At 38.8% G+C, this 16039-nt stretch overlaps 1 protein-coding gene across 3 annotated transcripts in view; it reads left to right on the forward strand.

Moving 5' to 3' along the window:
- The first annotated feature begins 1721 nt into the window (after positions 1–1721).
- The window catches only part of USP15 (ubiquitin specific peptidase 15), a 165144-nt gene continuing 150826 nt past the window's right edge, over positions 1722–16039 (forward strand). For 2 of the 3 annotated variants that reach the window (XM_069080673.1, XM_069080669.1), the window contains exon 1: positions 1728–1926. In XM_069080673.1, coding sequence (XP_068936774.1) covers positions 1838–1926 — 89 coding nt within the window. In that variant the 5' untranslated portion in view covers positions 1728–1837. Of the gene's footprint in view, positions 1927–16039 lie in introns of all 3 variants that reach the window. The other variant, XM_069080639.1, reaches the window with a different exon arrangement.

The raw sequence follows: 16039 nt of genomic DNA on the forward strand, positions 1-16039 counted from the left end.
TTTTGGTGAGGGACAGTTTTGTTAAAATAGCTGGATTTACTTGGGTTTCGATTAGTCAAATCTAATGCTTTTTAAATTTCTGTTAAGCATTTGACAATGGGGCCAGGAAGTACAGCTCTGCACTGACATGAAGGTGGTTTAGTGCTGGTTTCTTTCATTACCTTTAAAGTCTGAGCAAAATTTATTGTAGGTCAAATGTTTCATCTGCAAGGAAGCAGCCAAATGCTTCCTGTAGTTGTTTGGGGTCTACTTAGGGGAATGAGAGGACAGATTATACCATTTAAAGCAGCCCATTACTCTCCCTACATAGCACACCAGTTGATGCCAGTAGGAGGGTGGAGAGAGACCAGTTCTGGCACTATGGTCAAGGGTTTTAATTTCCAATTCTCTCTTACTCCAGCTGGGTTTCAAGTAGCTTGGATAAAGGGTATTTGCCATGCGAACCCAAGAGTCAAGGGACAAACGAAATTGTCATACGATATTTCAGCTGCTCTTCTGCTTATGCACAGGTACAGACATGTGCAAACACACACACACACACACACACACACACACACACAGCCAAAGTTGCTAAGAAAATAAAGTTTCCCGTACTTCTGGCCACCGCTGTGCGCATCCGTACATACACGATTCCTACTAAGGTAGAGTTGTCATGTTTCGTACACTGGCATGTGTATACGTATACATATGCTTACAGACAACACCTATTAAGCTAAAGTTGTGTTTTGCACACATCTGGTTAACTGGTATGTGTAGACACACATATACGCACACAACTATTAAGCTAGAATTGTCGCGTTCCGCTCACATCGTTCCGTGCGCTCACAGACACACACGTACACCCTATTAAGCCAGAGTCGTGTTTCACACACATCTGGCCACTGGCATCGAGCGCGCACACACACACACACACAACCCCTATTAAAGTCACAGTTGTCAGGTTTCGCACACATCTAGCCACTGGCGCGTACGTGTATATATGGCGCGAACATACACACACAAAACCCCTGTTAAGGTAGGGTTGTCGTGTTTCACACACATCTTGCCACAGGCGTTCACACACACACACAGAACCCCTTTTAAAGTCACAGTTGTCAGGTTTCGCACACATCTAGCCACTGACGCGTACACGCACACGCGTGTGAACACACACACACAAAACCCCTGTTAAGGCAGGTTTGTCATGTTTTGCACACATCTGGCCAGTGGCACGAGTATAAATACATACATACATACATACATACATACATACATACATACATACATACATACAATTTCTATAAGCCAGAGTTGTCATGTTCCGCACACATCTGGTCACGGGCACGCGTGCACGAGCACACGCACACACACCCTATTAAGCTGGAGTTGTCATGAAAAATAAGGTTTCGCGCACATCTCGCCCCTGGAGGGGGAAGGGAGGGAAGGCATCGGCGGGCTCCCAGAGCCGGGAGGATCGGGCTGTGCCGGGGCCACAACGGTGCAGGGGCTCCCAGCGGGGGATGGAGGAGAGGGAGCCTTTACTCGCTGGGAAGAGCCAATGAAGTTCAAGGTGGTGGTGCCGCGGCTGCTGCCCTCGGCGCTGGCCGTTAGGGGGCAGCAAAGGACGCCCACGCGCTCCCTGGCCAAGCTCTGCTCGGCCTCCTCCCTCCCCCTCCCCTCCCCCATTACGTCTCTCTAGGTTGCCGACCCGGCGGCGGGGCGGGGCCGCGGGACGCCGTGTTCCCACAATGCTCCGGGGCGGTGCCGCCGCCGCCGCCGCTGCCGCTGCCGCCGCCGCTGCCGCCGGTACCACCGCCGCTGCTGCCGTCGCCACCTCCGCTGCCACTAGTGGGAGAAGATGGCGGAGGGAGGAGCGGCGGATCTGGACACCCAGCAGTCCGACATCGCTACGCTGCTCAAAACCTCGCTCCGGAAAGGGGACACCTGGTGAGGGGGACGGGGCGGGGCGGGACCGAGGCGCCCGCGGCTGCCGGGGGGACGCCGGAGGGGAACCGGGCGGGAAGCGCCGGGGCCGGCGTCTTTGCTGAGTGACAGGTGCGGGGCGGGCAGCTCCGACCGGGACCGTGGAGGACCGGTGGGGGGGGGGCGGCGGGGAGGTCAGAGGCTAGGCTGGAGGTGAGAGGTCGCGAGTGGGGCGGGCGTGAGGGGCTGCTGCCTGCGTCCCGCCCTCCGGAGCCGCTCCCAGCCTCGGGCCCTCATCCGGTGCGCCCCTGCGGAGGGAGGGGAAGGGGCGTGGGTGGACAGGTCCCATCCGGCCCGGATCCGAAGCTTCTCCTCCTTTCTTTCCGTCGTTTCCTCCCCCACTCTCCTCCCCTTGGACCGACCGCCAAGTTTGCTGGTCCGGGGAGCCTGGCATCCTTGCGGGCCGCACAGGTGGCATGGGTCGGGGCGCCGCGAGAGGGGAGGGAGCCCCCGGGGTCCCGGTCCTTGTCGGAGGAGTAGTGCGGAGTCGGGAGCCCTTCACGGCGATCGAGGAGGCCCCACGTGGTCTCGGGCTTCCCAGGGAGCTTGTCATGCAGCAGCGGCGGCAGCAGCAGCAGCGAAGGGGGTGGGGGGCTCCCTCTGAAGTTCAGCCCGCACCTTCCCGACTCTGGGGAGAAGGGAGCCCTGCAAAAAAAGGCGATAATAAATCCGGGGGAGTTGTACCAACTTACTGGGGGTATGGGTAAAGCTCTGGACTTAGAGTACTTAAGGACTCGCCTAAAACAGGCAAGTAATTCCATCCCAAGGAGTGGAATTTTTCATACCCCCAAGCATCAATCGGTCACTGGTAAGCATTTATTAAACGCCCGCTGTGTTCGAGTGCAGGAACCAAAGAAATAACATTTATCTTGTATCCCAAATAAGCTAAAAGTACAAATGTGGCTATAGGCAAGAAGGGTCCCTTTATTTAGTCAATGGTCATCATAATGATGATAGCTAACATTTATATACCGCTTAACTGTCAGGCATTGTGCTAAGCACTTTGCAATTATTATCTTCCTTGAGCTTCGAACCTCCCCTGGGAGGTAGGTCAGGCTGTTACTATCCCCATTTTACAGATGAGGAATCTCAGACAGACAGGTTAAGTACACAGCTAGGAAGTCACCGAGGGCAGTTCGGAATTCAGGTCTGGCTGACTAATCCACTGAGACAGCCAGGCACCCTAATAAACATTAAAAGCCAGCTGTGTTCCAGGCACTTCGATAAGTGCTATCTATATGAAGGAAAAAATGACCTAAATTCATGAAATTGGAGGACATAAACTTTTTTTTTTCTGATTGATTTTTATTTAAAGTTTTAAGAAAATTAAGCATCACTTAAAGTCAAAGCTTGTCTTAACTTAGGCTTGGATTTGTATCCTCAGTGCTTAGCACATACACACTTACTGTTTAAACATTGCTTATTGACTGCCTTCGTGAAGTCATCTGTTTTGTAGGACTAAGTGATGGACATGAACAGTGAAAGATTTATTTTCATCAGTTATATGTGTTTTTAGTTTCTGCTCAGTAGCTTCTGTAGTGTAGGTGCCTAATAAATGTTTATTGGCTGACCAGTTGTGAACTTTCATAGGGAAGTGCTTTCAGCATTTAAAGGAATTGTAGGATTACAACAAAGAGGAAGCAACTTGTAATGTCTCTTAGTAATCTGTATAGTTCATCTTCTTGTGTCAAGTTTACTCATCATTGGTGAAATGGAGAATATCTGGATTACTCAGGTTTAACCTTGGCATATGGTTCTTTCAGAATGTAGTCAGTTGTTGTACAGTGTATAAAAGAAGACATTGCCTTAGAATGACAACTTAGACTCTGAAGTAGAAACTAGTGTATCAACGTTTGAAATTTTACCTCAGCCTTTTTAGTAATGTCATTTAATGATAAAATCTAGTACAGGCCAAAGATCAGCCTAACTTAGCTGAGAGAGGCTCATTGCCAGATTGGCCAAGTGTGATGAATTTTTGCTACAGCGACTCATGAAGCCAATTTCTGAACTCATGAAGGAATTGCAGTCATTGGTTGGTGGAGGAAACATGTACACAAGTGAAATTGCAGATGCTTTAAGTACTGTAGTAAGAAATCCATGACACTATATAGTAGGAGCAGTATACCTATTATCATGCATGTGCCCATTTTTATTTAAAGGTTATAATTGTTAAGTTTTTGCCTTATGATAAAATTACTGAGAACATTTTCTCCTTACATGTTTGAAAGTTCTATAGAGGTTTAGAATAGGAAGGAACTTCAGAGATCATTTAGTCCAGCTCCTTTTTGTATTACCATTGAGCCCAAAATGTGGTGTTAGTGGTAAATTCTATCCTGCAGCAAATGAATTGTACCATTTTTCACTTTTAATTAAAAGCAAAAAAGGGTTGAAGTTGTATGTGTTACGGTAAATATTGGGACACTTGACTGATTTTATAAATAATCTAATTGTAGTTTAACAGAGGGAATCTGTCCAAGTACTCTAAAAAAGTTTGACTTTTTTTAATGGTAATCATTAATCTATTTTTGTTTTCAAATTGAAATGTAACCTGGTTCATTGTTTTTAAATGAAATAAAAGTGATGATTTTCTTTTAAACTTAGTTCAAATCTTGTCTCAGAAGCTGGCTGTTGACCCTAAATGGAACACTTACCTTCTCTCAGCCTTAATTTCCTTTTCTGTAAGATGACGATGATAATAGCACCTGTCTCACAAAGTTATTTTGAAGATCAAATGAGATAACATAATATACAGCACTTTGCAAATCTTAAAGTTCTATATAAATGGTAGCTGTTAGTCTTAACCCCTAATTGAAATCTTGTCTACAGGTTTATAGACCAAAAGGCCCATTTGCAAATGGGCTGGTGCTTTTGAAGGAGCTATAATTGGAACAATCAGACATCTTTGGAAAGGGTAGTTAAACTTTTGGGAAAGCCTGTTAGAACTATAGATTTACATGTTTATTTCTTAATATCTACTTTTGAAAAAAAAAATTTTTAATGAGCAAAAGTCTGTTTGCCACCACCTCCCCACTTTCCTTGATTGAAAAAAAAAAAAAAGAAAACCCTTGTAACAAATAATGCACAATCAAAGCAAAATATTCCATGGCTTTATCCAGAAAATATCAGCACCCTGGATACACTTTATTGTGTCAGTTCATACTACTCTTCCAGGGTTTCTCTGAAAACATTCCCATCATTATTCCTTATAGCATAATGGTTTTCCATTAATTTGCATACCATAATTTTTTTTTTCAATCATTCTCCAATAGATGGGCACCCCCTTAATTTCCAGGTCCTTGCCACCACAAAAAGTGTTTATCTGTCCCTTGTTTGTTCACAGACTCTTCCCTTGTATGTAAATCTGAAAGGTAATTTTGGCCTTTCTCTAATTTGTTTATGTTGCCTTCTCCTGGTATTTTTATACCCAGATGTGATATATGTGTGTGTGTGAGATATACACATATATATAGTTATAGCTATATTTATAAACTATATCCATTTACCTATAGATATAGTTATAGCTTCATGGCTAGAGAATGAGAGAGATCAATCTGTATAGGCATATATCTTGAGGAATTTCTCTAGGCCTAATTTTTGCTAGATTGCTTTCTATTTTTCCCACCATTTTTTTTTTAGAAGAATGAGTTCTTACTTTAGTAGCTGGAGTCTTTGGGTTTATCAAACATGAGCTATAAATTCTGGGTAGTTAGGTGGCACAGTGGATAGTGTTGGACCTGGAGTCAGAAAGACTGATCTTCCTGGGTTCAAATTTGGCTTCAGACACTCACTAGTTGTGTGACCTGGGCAAGTCACTTAACCCTCTTTGTCTCAGTTTCCTCATCTGTAAAATGAGCTGGAGAAGGAAATGGCAAACCACTCCAGTATCCCTACCAGGAATACTCTAAATGGGGACATGGAGAGTTGTAAATTACTGTAAAATGACTGAACAACAACAAATATAAATTCCATTCATGGGGCATTTTTAACTTCTCAGTATGTATGAGACACTCTGCTAGGCACTGGGAATCCAAAAATGAAAAATGTCATACACACGGAACTTATAGTCAAATAATGGAGGTAATAAGAGAAAGGAATACAGATCTATACACAAGTATACAAGTTAATTTGTGATCAAGTTAAATGAGATAGTGTTATGGTTCAGTAGCTAGACTGTAAGTTACTTGTGGGCAGACACTTTTATACTTTTTTTGTACCATGATATCTAGCAAAGGGTTAGGCATGCAATAAATGCTAAGGAAATACTTAATAGAGAAAATAGTGAATGTTATTTGATAGAGATATTTGGAAACTAGTACTATAGTTGGAAAATTAACCTTACAAATAATGACAGCTAACTTTATACAGGTATGATAAACCATTCCAGTTGACTGGACTAAAGCTAGAATCTGACTTAGAAAGTAGTGCTTCTGTTTTTAAAAGGGGTGGAAGGTGAAAAGCTTAGGGGGAGTGGGTAGCACTGGAACTTTTTGCTTTGTAATGACTGAGAACATTTTTCCATTATATATTTGAAAGAAGGTGAAAGTAATTAATAAAATAGAAATAAAGCATTCCTTTCTAGGATGAGGTGTCCTCCCTGTGCTTTGCATTTTTGGAACGATGGGTAAATTAGAGAGGATTCAGAAAACAATGAAGACAAAGAGTTGTAATATATACTTTGAAGCAAACAGTAACAGACCTGGAATTATTTAACTTGCTAAAGATGAAAGATAACTTAGTTTTTAGGTATATGAAGTTGACAGTATTCCTCATTTTTGCTTACAAAAGGGAAATGATAGCAAATTTTGTTTACTGTGAAGACCTTATTGAAAGGTAGTAGACTGGGGCAAGTGTGCCTAAATTAATTGCCAAGGGAGGTTGTAGAATCCCTTTCTGCAGGACTATACTTAAAATAGAAATACTCGTTATTTTAGAATGACTTTTCTGCTTTAAAAAAACGGAAGAAAAAATTTTATATTACTGTCTGGTTTTTTCTGCCTTTTGTTACATTTTAGCATTTCTTCAGCATAACTAAATTCTTTTACTGGTGTTATAACAATGTGTGTGTGTGTGTGTGTGTGTGTGTGTAGCTAGACTTCCAAATGAACTAAGAATAATTTTTGTGTTGTCTCTAATAAATGCCATTTTAAAGTTAACTTTGAAAAATGATTTTCACTGGCTTGGCATAATTAAAAATCTATTGATTAAAAGTATATCACATCAATCTAGAAAAAATTCCATATGGGATCAATTTTTAAAGTATGTATTTTATTAGGAACCTAAATGTCAAGGAATATGAGCACTTCAGTATGCAAGGATTAGAAAAGAGGATTGTATATAAACCTTTGAACTTCTGTTATATAGGTTTTTTTCAATCTACATTAAATTTCACACAGTAGTAACAAAATAGTCTAATTCCTTCTGAATTCCCTTTTCTACTCTCTTCTGTGCATTAAAATTTTTTTATTAATATTTTATCTTTAAATTACCTATATTTCTCGCTGTATTCTTTCTCCACTTCTTCCCGGAGAGCTGTCCTTTATAATAAAATATGAAGAAAGGGGGAAAAATTCAGCAAAACTAAAAAGTCCAAAGTATCCCATAGCCTGGTCCTACACTTTTACAAATGTGTGGGATTCATCAGTAGTCTTTTCTTTCGTGTTATTGTCACTGCCCACCAGCTCACATCCAAGGAGAAAAAGCTTTCCTCCAGTGCAACCTCCAGACTCTGCTGATCAAGTGATTTTCCTTAAGTACCTATCTAACTGTGTCATTTCCCTACTCAATACACTCCAGCAGCTTCCTGTTGGCTCTATGATCAAATGTATGCTCATCTGTTTAGATTTTAAAGCCCTTCACCTGGCCCCAGCCTATTTTTTCTGCCTCATTGTACATTACTCTCTTTTTCTTATTCTGTAATACATCCTAACTGGCCTCTCTGTTCCTTACACAGGGCATTCCCGGCACTGCTTTTGCAGCGACTGTCCCCCCCCATTCCTGGAATGCTTTCCCTCCTCATCACCAGTTCATGGAATTCCCTCTTCCTTTGAGAAGCAGCTTAAGCAGCACTTTCTAAGTCAGGTTTTCCTAACCTGGACTTCCTTCATGAACTGCTTTTTAAAAATATTTGATAACTTTACTGCAGTATAATTGATTTCCTTTGAAATCTTATGTGTTTTATTTTATTCCTTTAAATTCTTTTGAGAAGAATTCCCAAACTTCATCAAGCTCACTGCCATAAGCATCCATAACTTCAAAAAGGTTAAGAACCTCTGTCTTAAATGAAGCCTTTCCTAATTCTTCCAACTTTTCAGGCCCCCTCCCCCATCACCACCAGACTGTCTTGCATTTCACTACTTCGTATTTATTATCTTTACATTTATTCTGTATATAATTAAATATGTACTAGTCTCTCCTTTTAGAATGCAAGCTTCTTTTGAGAAAGAATTGTTTCACTTTTTGTGTTTATGTCCTCAGTGCCTAGTACAGTGCCTGGCATATATGTGGTCAGTGTTTAATAAATACATGGTTGATAGAAGCTTTCCTTTTAAAATTAAATAAGCCAGTACATTGACCCTGTCTGGAAACTGTCTCTGTCTCTTTCTTTTTTAAATTAATTTTTTTGTTACATTCTAAGTTCTGAGCTGTCTCCCTCCCCTCCCCACACTAGAGAAGTCACCATTTGACAAAGATAATCTTTCTGTCTATCTGCCTGTAAAACCATACTATGCGTACTTCTATCAGTTCTTTCTCGGGAGGTGAATAGCATCTTCCTTCATAGGTTCTTCATAGTTTATTTGAATGTAATACTCAGAATAATTTAGTAATTCACAGCTATTCAGACAGTATTGCTGTTGCTGTATACAATGTTCTCTTGGACCTGTTCATTCCACTCTCCATCATTTCATGCATGTTTTTCTAAAATAAACTTGCTTATCATTTTTTACAGAAGAACAGTACTTCTTCACAATTATACACTACAACCTGTTCATCTACTCCTTAGTTGATGGACATCCCCTCAATTTCTAGTTCTTTGCCGCCACAAAGCTGCTATAAACATTTTAAGTTCTTTTCATTTTTCTTTGATCACCTTGAGAAACTGACCCAATGTTGGTATGGGTCAAAGGTTATAGACAGTTTTATAACTCTTTAGGTATAATTTTAGATTGCTCTCCCAAATGGTTGGATCAGTTCACAGTTCTACCAACAGGGTATTAGTATCCCAGTTTTTCCATATCCCCTCCCACATTTGTCATTTTTCCCTACTGTCATTTTAACCAATTATACAGGTATGAGATGATATCTCAAGGTTATTTTAATTTTCATTTCTTTAATCAATAATGATTTAGAGCATTTTTTATATGACTGATTTCTTCATCAAAAAACTACCTGTTCATCCTTTGACTATTTATCAATCAATCATATTCTTATAAATTTGACAACGTTCTCTATGTGAGGTATGGGAAATTTAAAATGTGTACCTCAGTCTCCACCTCTATGCCAATTAGATATTGATTTCATTGGTTTCAATTTAACTCTTTTTTTCATCATAATCCTCTTTCCTGTGCTTCTTGATAAGTATACACAGTCAGTAATTTAAAACATTGCATCTGTATTTTTTGTATACATGTGTCTACTTGGATAGTAGGTGTTTAATATTTTTAGTCATTACTGGTTCTGTGAAGTACTCAAAATTAGTATCAACAGGGTCTGTACCAAGAGAATAGTCTAATACAGGGCATATATATGCTTTCTGAGAAGTAAGTGAAACTGAAAATAAAACTAAAAAATAAGCCTTTTTTTCAAGGCTCTATAAATAGGAAAACAAAGTCGTTTATGGTACTATTAAATTTGTAATATTGACATAAGTTCTAGGAATTTTAGAAATGCAAATAACTTTCTAGGAAACTTTTACAAGGTATTTTTAGTTATTACAAAGCTCATGTAAAATCCAAACTTAATGTCCTTATTTGACCAAAATGATCCAATTTCTGTTGTCTCTTAATTTACAGATATTATTTGGTAATAATGTAGAATTTAACTTGCAAGTGACATTCAACCCCTGAGATTTAATTTTCTGAGTTATAGCATTATCCCCTTGAACTATTATTACAACTTTATTACATAGAGAAGCAGTATTGCGTTAGTGGAGAGTGATTGAGAAGGATTTGAGGGTGAAAGGCTTCTGTTCAAGTCCTGCCTCCAGTCCCTGTGGGCTTTGTGACTCTGTGCAAGTCATTTAACCTAGCAGTAACTCTCCAAGACTAGTAAACTGTTCAGAAGGTGTTGATATGCACTGATAGAAAGAATTTCTTCGATGGGAGCTTTCTATAATAATGAAATCACAGTCCTAGTCCATCCCCATTTCCCCACCCCCACCTCCTTACCAAAAAATAATTTTAAAAAAAGATTACATGTATTTCTTGCCTCAACTTTTGTGAAAATTTCTTACAAACTTAAATATGACTTTTTAAAAGTTAATCTGAATATTTCTTTTGTAAAAGAGTTTTATATTTAAAACCTATACAGTGTGATATAGTAGATTTGAGTACTGAACTTGGAATTAGAAGAGACCTTAAATTGGAGTTCTGTCTTAGACATTTAATCATTATGTGGCCCTAGACAAACCCACCAGCCTTTCTCTGAGCCTCGGTTTTCCGCATTTGTAAAATAGGGATAATAATGCAATTCTTAGCCTACGTAATGTTCTTGTTCATTCAGGCAGCATTAAATTATTCCTTGGTTGGAGTGGATCGTAGAGTGTTACTGCTTCTAGAAGCAGGGCATTGGCACATGAAGGTTGTGAGGGAAGAGAAAGAGAACTGAGGTATCACTGCCTGAGCAGAAAGCTTCAAGCTTGAATTTTCCAACTGAAGAGTCCATTTTTATTTACCTGTGTAACCGAAGTTTGAAAGAAGCTTAGAAAAGTCATTTTAAAAGCATTTAACTTCCACTAGATGCCATATACCCATTGAGTACTGGGGAGAGTTATAAAGTAAGTAAGACTTGATCCCTACCTTCAAGGAGCTTGCTGCCTGGTTTGGGGAAGATAAGACAGGAACACATAACTGTTTGAATTAAAATATGTTAAGAAAAGGCATATTCTCTGAAAGTTTAAATTTGTTCTTGTTTTCAGAAAGAACTAGGTACCAATGGGTGGAAATTGGGGGGGGGGGGTCATATTAGAAAATTTCCTGTTGTCAAAGTTCTCAAAAAATGGAATGGATTTGGGGATAGTGTAGGTTTCCTGTTATTGGAGGTTTTCAGTTGAACTAAGACTTGATGACCACTTGTTGGATGCTTGAGGTAAGGTTTGGAGTAGAAGATGGCTGAAGGCCCTTCCAGTGCTGCTCTAGACTATAGTGGCATGAGACCGGATGTAGGGAATCATCTAGACTAGCTATCTCATTTAACATGTGAATTCCCCCCCCCACCCCAATAGAATGTAAGCTTCTTAAGGACAAAAGATTGTAAAATTTTCATTTTGTCTTTGTGTCCCCATTACCTATTTCTGGGCTTAATAAATACTTGCTGAGTTGAAATGATGAGATTTACAGATGAGATTTAGAGAGGTGAATTGATATGTACGGGCAAGGGAACAAGTATTAAAATCTAACACTCCTGACTTCTAGTTCCATGACTTCCTTATATTAAGGAAGAAAAGTTTATCAGAACGCTAATTTATGTTAAAGAAGTAAAAATATCTAGGCATGCCCGTGGTATCTCCAAGGCCAGTCTACCTTGGGGACCAATTTGAACACAAACTTGTTGTTTTGTTCATTCATTTCAGTTGTGTCTGACTCTTCATAACCACTTGTGGGGTTTTCTTAGCAGTGATACTGGAATGGTTTGCCATTTCCTCAAGCTCATTTTAGAGATGGTGGCAAATGGGGTAAGTGATTTGTCACACAGCTAGTAACTGTCAGAGGCCAGATTTGAACTCAGGTTTTCCTGACTTCAGGCCTAGCATTCTATGTACCTAACCTTAAGTACAAACTCTAAGAGGCCATTTAAGTAGTTGAGTGAGAAGAAACTAATCTAATTGAATTGGAATACCAATTCAGAAATGGAAGGGATTATAAATAGTAATGGTTAAGTGAAAATAAGTTTGATTTCCTTAAATTTCACTTAGAATTTTCAATTGTTACTGATGGGATGAATTGAGGATGTGACTAAAATCACATCTTAAGAGGAACATTAACAAATTAAAGCAGCTCCAGAAGAGAGTGACAAGAATAGTTAGAGGATTTGAAGGAACCAAGGAATGTTTAACTTGGAAAAGAGAAGCAGTAGAGGATACATGATGGGTGTCTTCTAATATCCGTGGGCTCGTACCCCTGGTTGGTAACAACTTTCTCTCTCAGTTCTTACAAAACACTTAGTTGTTTTTTTAAACTCATTAATGTACTTAACATTATAGTAATACCTATTATAGTTTTCTGTGATGGTGTCCCCATCCTACTTCTAGATTGAAAGCTCTTGAAAGGCAGGAATTGTCTTACCTAAGTTTCATATCTCCTCAGCCCTTAGTACTCTATACACAGTAGGTACTTAGTGTTTTATGTTGTATTCTGATTGTTCTATTGAATGTAGAATGAGAACAAAATAGTAGAAGTTACAGGATAGCAATATTTGGCTCAATATAAAGAACTTCCTAATAGTTAAAATTCTCCAAACCAGGAATGGATTGCCTCCATTTGATAGTGAGTTCACTAAAAATGGTAAGAAAACCATCTGCAATAAGGGGCATCTACTTCCTTTCTTCTGACTGTTTTCTGTTGGTTACTTTTAACCTAGTTTAATGGGTCTGCTAAGAGGAAAGGGCTTTACTAGGGTGTGGCTACATAGAATACTACAGCTTCTTGGAGCTACAGGTGAGAGTTGGGTGAAAAGTGGACCCTAAAGGTAGATGAACATCCCTGAGAAGGGCTCAGCAGGCCCACACAGCAGAGGTGCTAGTCCCCCTGGAGCATTCCATACACTTCCAGACCCTCAAACCCATTGATGAGTTAGGGGACTATACATACATACTCCAAGCATATGAAGACTCCCCTTGGCAGAATGGGTGGATGAGAACAGGCCATGAAGGCAGCTGAAGCAGGCACTTGGGGGCACTTAGAACTTGGTTAGACATCAAAGACGCCAACTATGGGTCATCTACTACATCCTAGCCCATTGCCAGTAGTCTTGACTTTTGTTTTGCCGCTGGTCTTCAGTGACTCTAGAAGAGCAAGTGAGGCTGATAACTTTGTCAAACTCTGTTTACTTAAGTCCATTTCACATACAAGTTAAGACATAACCTGTGATGTCATTGGTCCTCTTCCAAATGAAGTATGAACAACACAACTCTAAATCTAGCTTCCTATCTCATCATTTAATGGAAACTATTATCTTCAAAGTTAACTAAAAATCACTTAATTGGTGAGTTTAATAGCCTGTCTTCAATCCTCAAACCCTTCCTGACCCCTCTGCACCTTCTTCTCCTTTTCTCTTTCCTCTTAATTATCTTCCGACCTCTCTGAATCTTCCTTCACAGGCTTTACTGGATCTTATCCAACACTAACCTCTCAGCTACTCTACAGTCTCTATTTCCAGCTGCCTATTGGACTGTAGAAAAATAGCTTGTAGACATCATTCTGTGTCCAGAACTGAACATAAGCTTTTTTCATCCCCCTCCTCTATTCCTCTTCTCTTCCTATTTTTGCAAACAATTTATATAGTATTAGGATTAAGATTTTTTTTAATGATCAATAGAATTCATTTATAAATTTATCTGGTCCTGGTTTTTTTACTTTGGTCATTTCTTTAAGGCTTGTTCAATTTATTTTTCTGATCTTGAGTTATTTATACTTTCAGTTTCTTTTTTTCTTCTATATATTTTATTTTTTGTAAATATTCATCCATTTCATGTAAATTATTAGATTTGTTGTCATTTGGTTTTCTTCTCTGTTTTTTTTTTTTTTCAGATTAGCTAATCATGTATGTTCTTTTGTTAGATTTTTGTTTTTGTTTTTTGGAAAAAATTCTTTGACTTTGCCCTCATTTATGTAAAGAGAGGGACTGGTCCTGTGATTCCATTTGTATGGGGTATTCCCACTTGAGGAAACCCTCTTTATCAGTGCAGTTTGGTATTTTTTCTATACTTTATAGTCTCAGAGTTGTCAAGATCACACATTCTGTGATTAAAGAAAAAAATAGAAAACTCTTAAGAACTGCAGTTTTTATATACTCTTATTGAACTGAAGATATAACACTGGTACTCCCATAATTTTGAAAGCACAAAAGATTTGCTTTGCTTTCCTGAAAAATCTTTGATCTGCATCACATTTCTTTGAAAATTGTCACCCTCTATAGATTTGAAACAAATAAACATTAAAGTAAATTTTGCTTTTTAATGTGTTTAATTTTCATTATGAAAAATAGAAATGTCAGTGTTTCTTCAGTAAATATTTACAAATAGGTTAAAGAACTTTGATCTTGGGAGTTAATTGGATTCATAGTTCAATCTATACCCAGAAATTTGCTGTGTTGCTATGGACAAGTCATTAACCTCTCTGAGCCTCAGTTTCTTTATTTATAAAACAGGCCTAATAACTGTATTACCAACCTCCTGGAGATGTTGGAAGGATTAAGTAAGATAACACATGAAAAGTACTTTATAACCCTGAGTCAACTATATTAATATCAGTTATTATGATAATGATTTTTAAAAAAGAAAAACCTTTGCTATCTGCTCTAATAATGAATGGTGTAGCATCATGTTTTACTAACCTTTAAGATCTCCTTTTTTGTTGTAGCAAACCCATTTGTTAGAACTTTAGGAGGTAGTTTGGTCTTTGTAAAAATACCACTGCCATATAAATCACATCATAAAAAATTAGAAGAGAACCAGATTAAGTACCCTTCACAGCTTTGGCTAATGCAAGGATAATTAACCAAACAAGAAATATGACTGTTCGTGAAAAATAAAATTGATGATTTTGGCTACACAAAATTGAAAATCTTTTGCATGCACCAAATAAATGAAACTCTACTAAAGGAAAAGAAACTGTCAATTGAGGGGGGAAAATCTTTGCATCAGATATCTGTTAAGTGCCTAATATTTGAGATGGAGCTAGTGCAAAGATATTAATTAAGCTAAGAACTATTCTCCAGAGGTTATGAGCAAAAATTCTTAAAAAGAATTACATACTATAAACAGCCATGTAAAAGATTGCCCCAGACCACTACTAAGAGAAATGCAATTGCCCTAGACCACTACTAAGAGAAATGCAAATGGGGCGGCCAGGTGGCGCAGTGAGTAAGAGCGCTGGCCCCAGAGTCGGGGGACCTGGGTTCAGTTCTGGGCTCAAATACTTAACACCCACACAAAATAACTGGCCGTGTAATCTTGAGCAAGTTACTTAACCCCAATGGCTTAGGGGCGGCCAGGTGACTCAGTGAGTAAGAGCCTCGGCCCCAGTGTTGGGAGATCGGTTCCGGCCTCCAGTGCTCGGCACCCACACAAAAATAATAACTGGCTGTGTAACCTTGAGCAAGTTACTTAACCCCAATTGCTTTTAAAAAAAAATGCAAATCAAAACAACTCTTGACATTTAATGTCACAACCAAAAAAGATGGATAAAGTGATACTTTATGTTTTTGTTATTAATATAGTCTATTGTATTTATCATTTTCTTAATAGTGAGTGAACACTATTCCTAGTATAAATCCAACCTGGTCACAGCATATAATGGTGTTAATAAGCTGCAACTGTTTCATAATATTTTATTCAATACTTTTGTATCAGGAATGGTCACTTACAGTTGTCTATTTTGATTCTCCCTTGGTTTATGTATCAAGAGTATAAATGTATAAAAGAAGGAATCTGTTAGGATACATCCTTTTTTGTTCTGTTTTTGCAATTAATTTACATAATATTGGAGTTAGTTATTCTTTGAATATTTGATAGAATTTGCATGTAAATCTCTGATGCTTCAAGTGTAATTTAGTTTTCTTGCTTATTTCTTTTAAATATGGTTACTTTTATTTTTGTTTGAGATTGTGATTGCTACTCTATTTCCATTTTGTTTGCTTGAGG

This window comes from Petaurus breviceps, unplaced genomic scaffold (assembly GCF_028583685.1).
Source record: "Petaurus breviceps papuanus isolate PSGF00001 unplaced genomic scaffold, PetGlider_PUasm1.0 154, whole genome shotgun sequence".
In the NCBI taxonomy this organism is placed as follows: domain Eukaryota; kingdom Metazoa; phylum Chordata; class Mammalia; order Diprotodontia; family Petauridae; genus Petaurus; species Petaurus breviceps.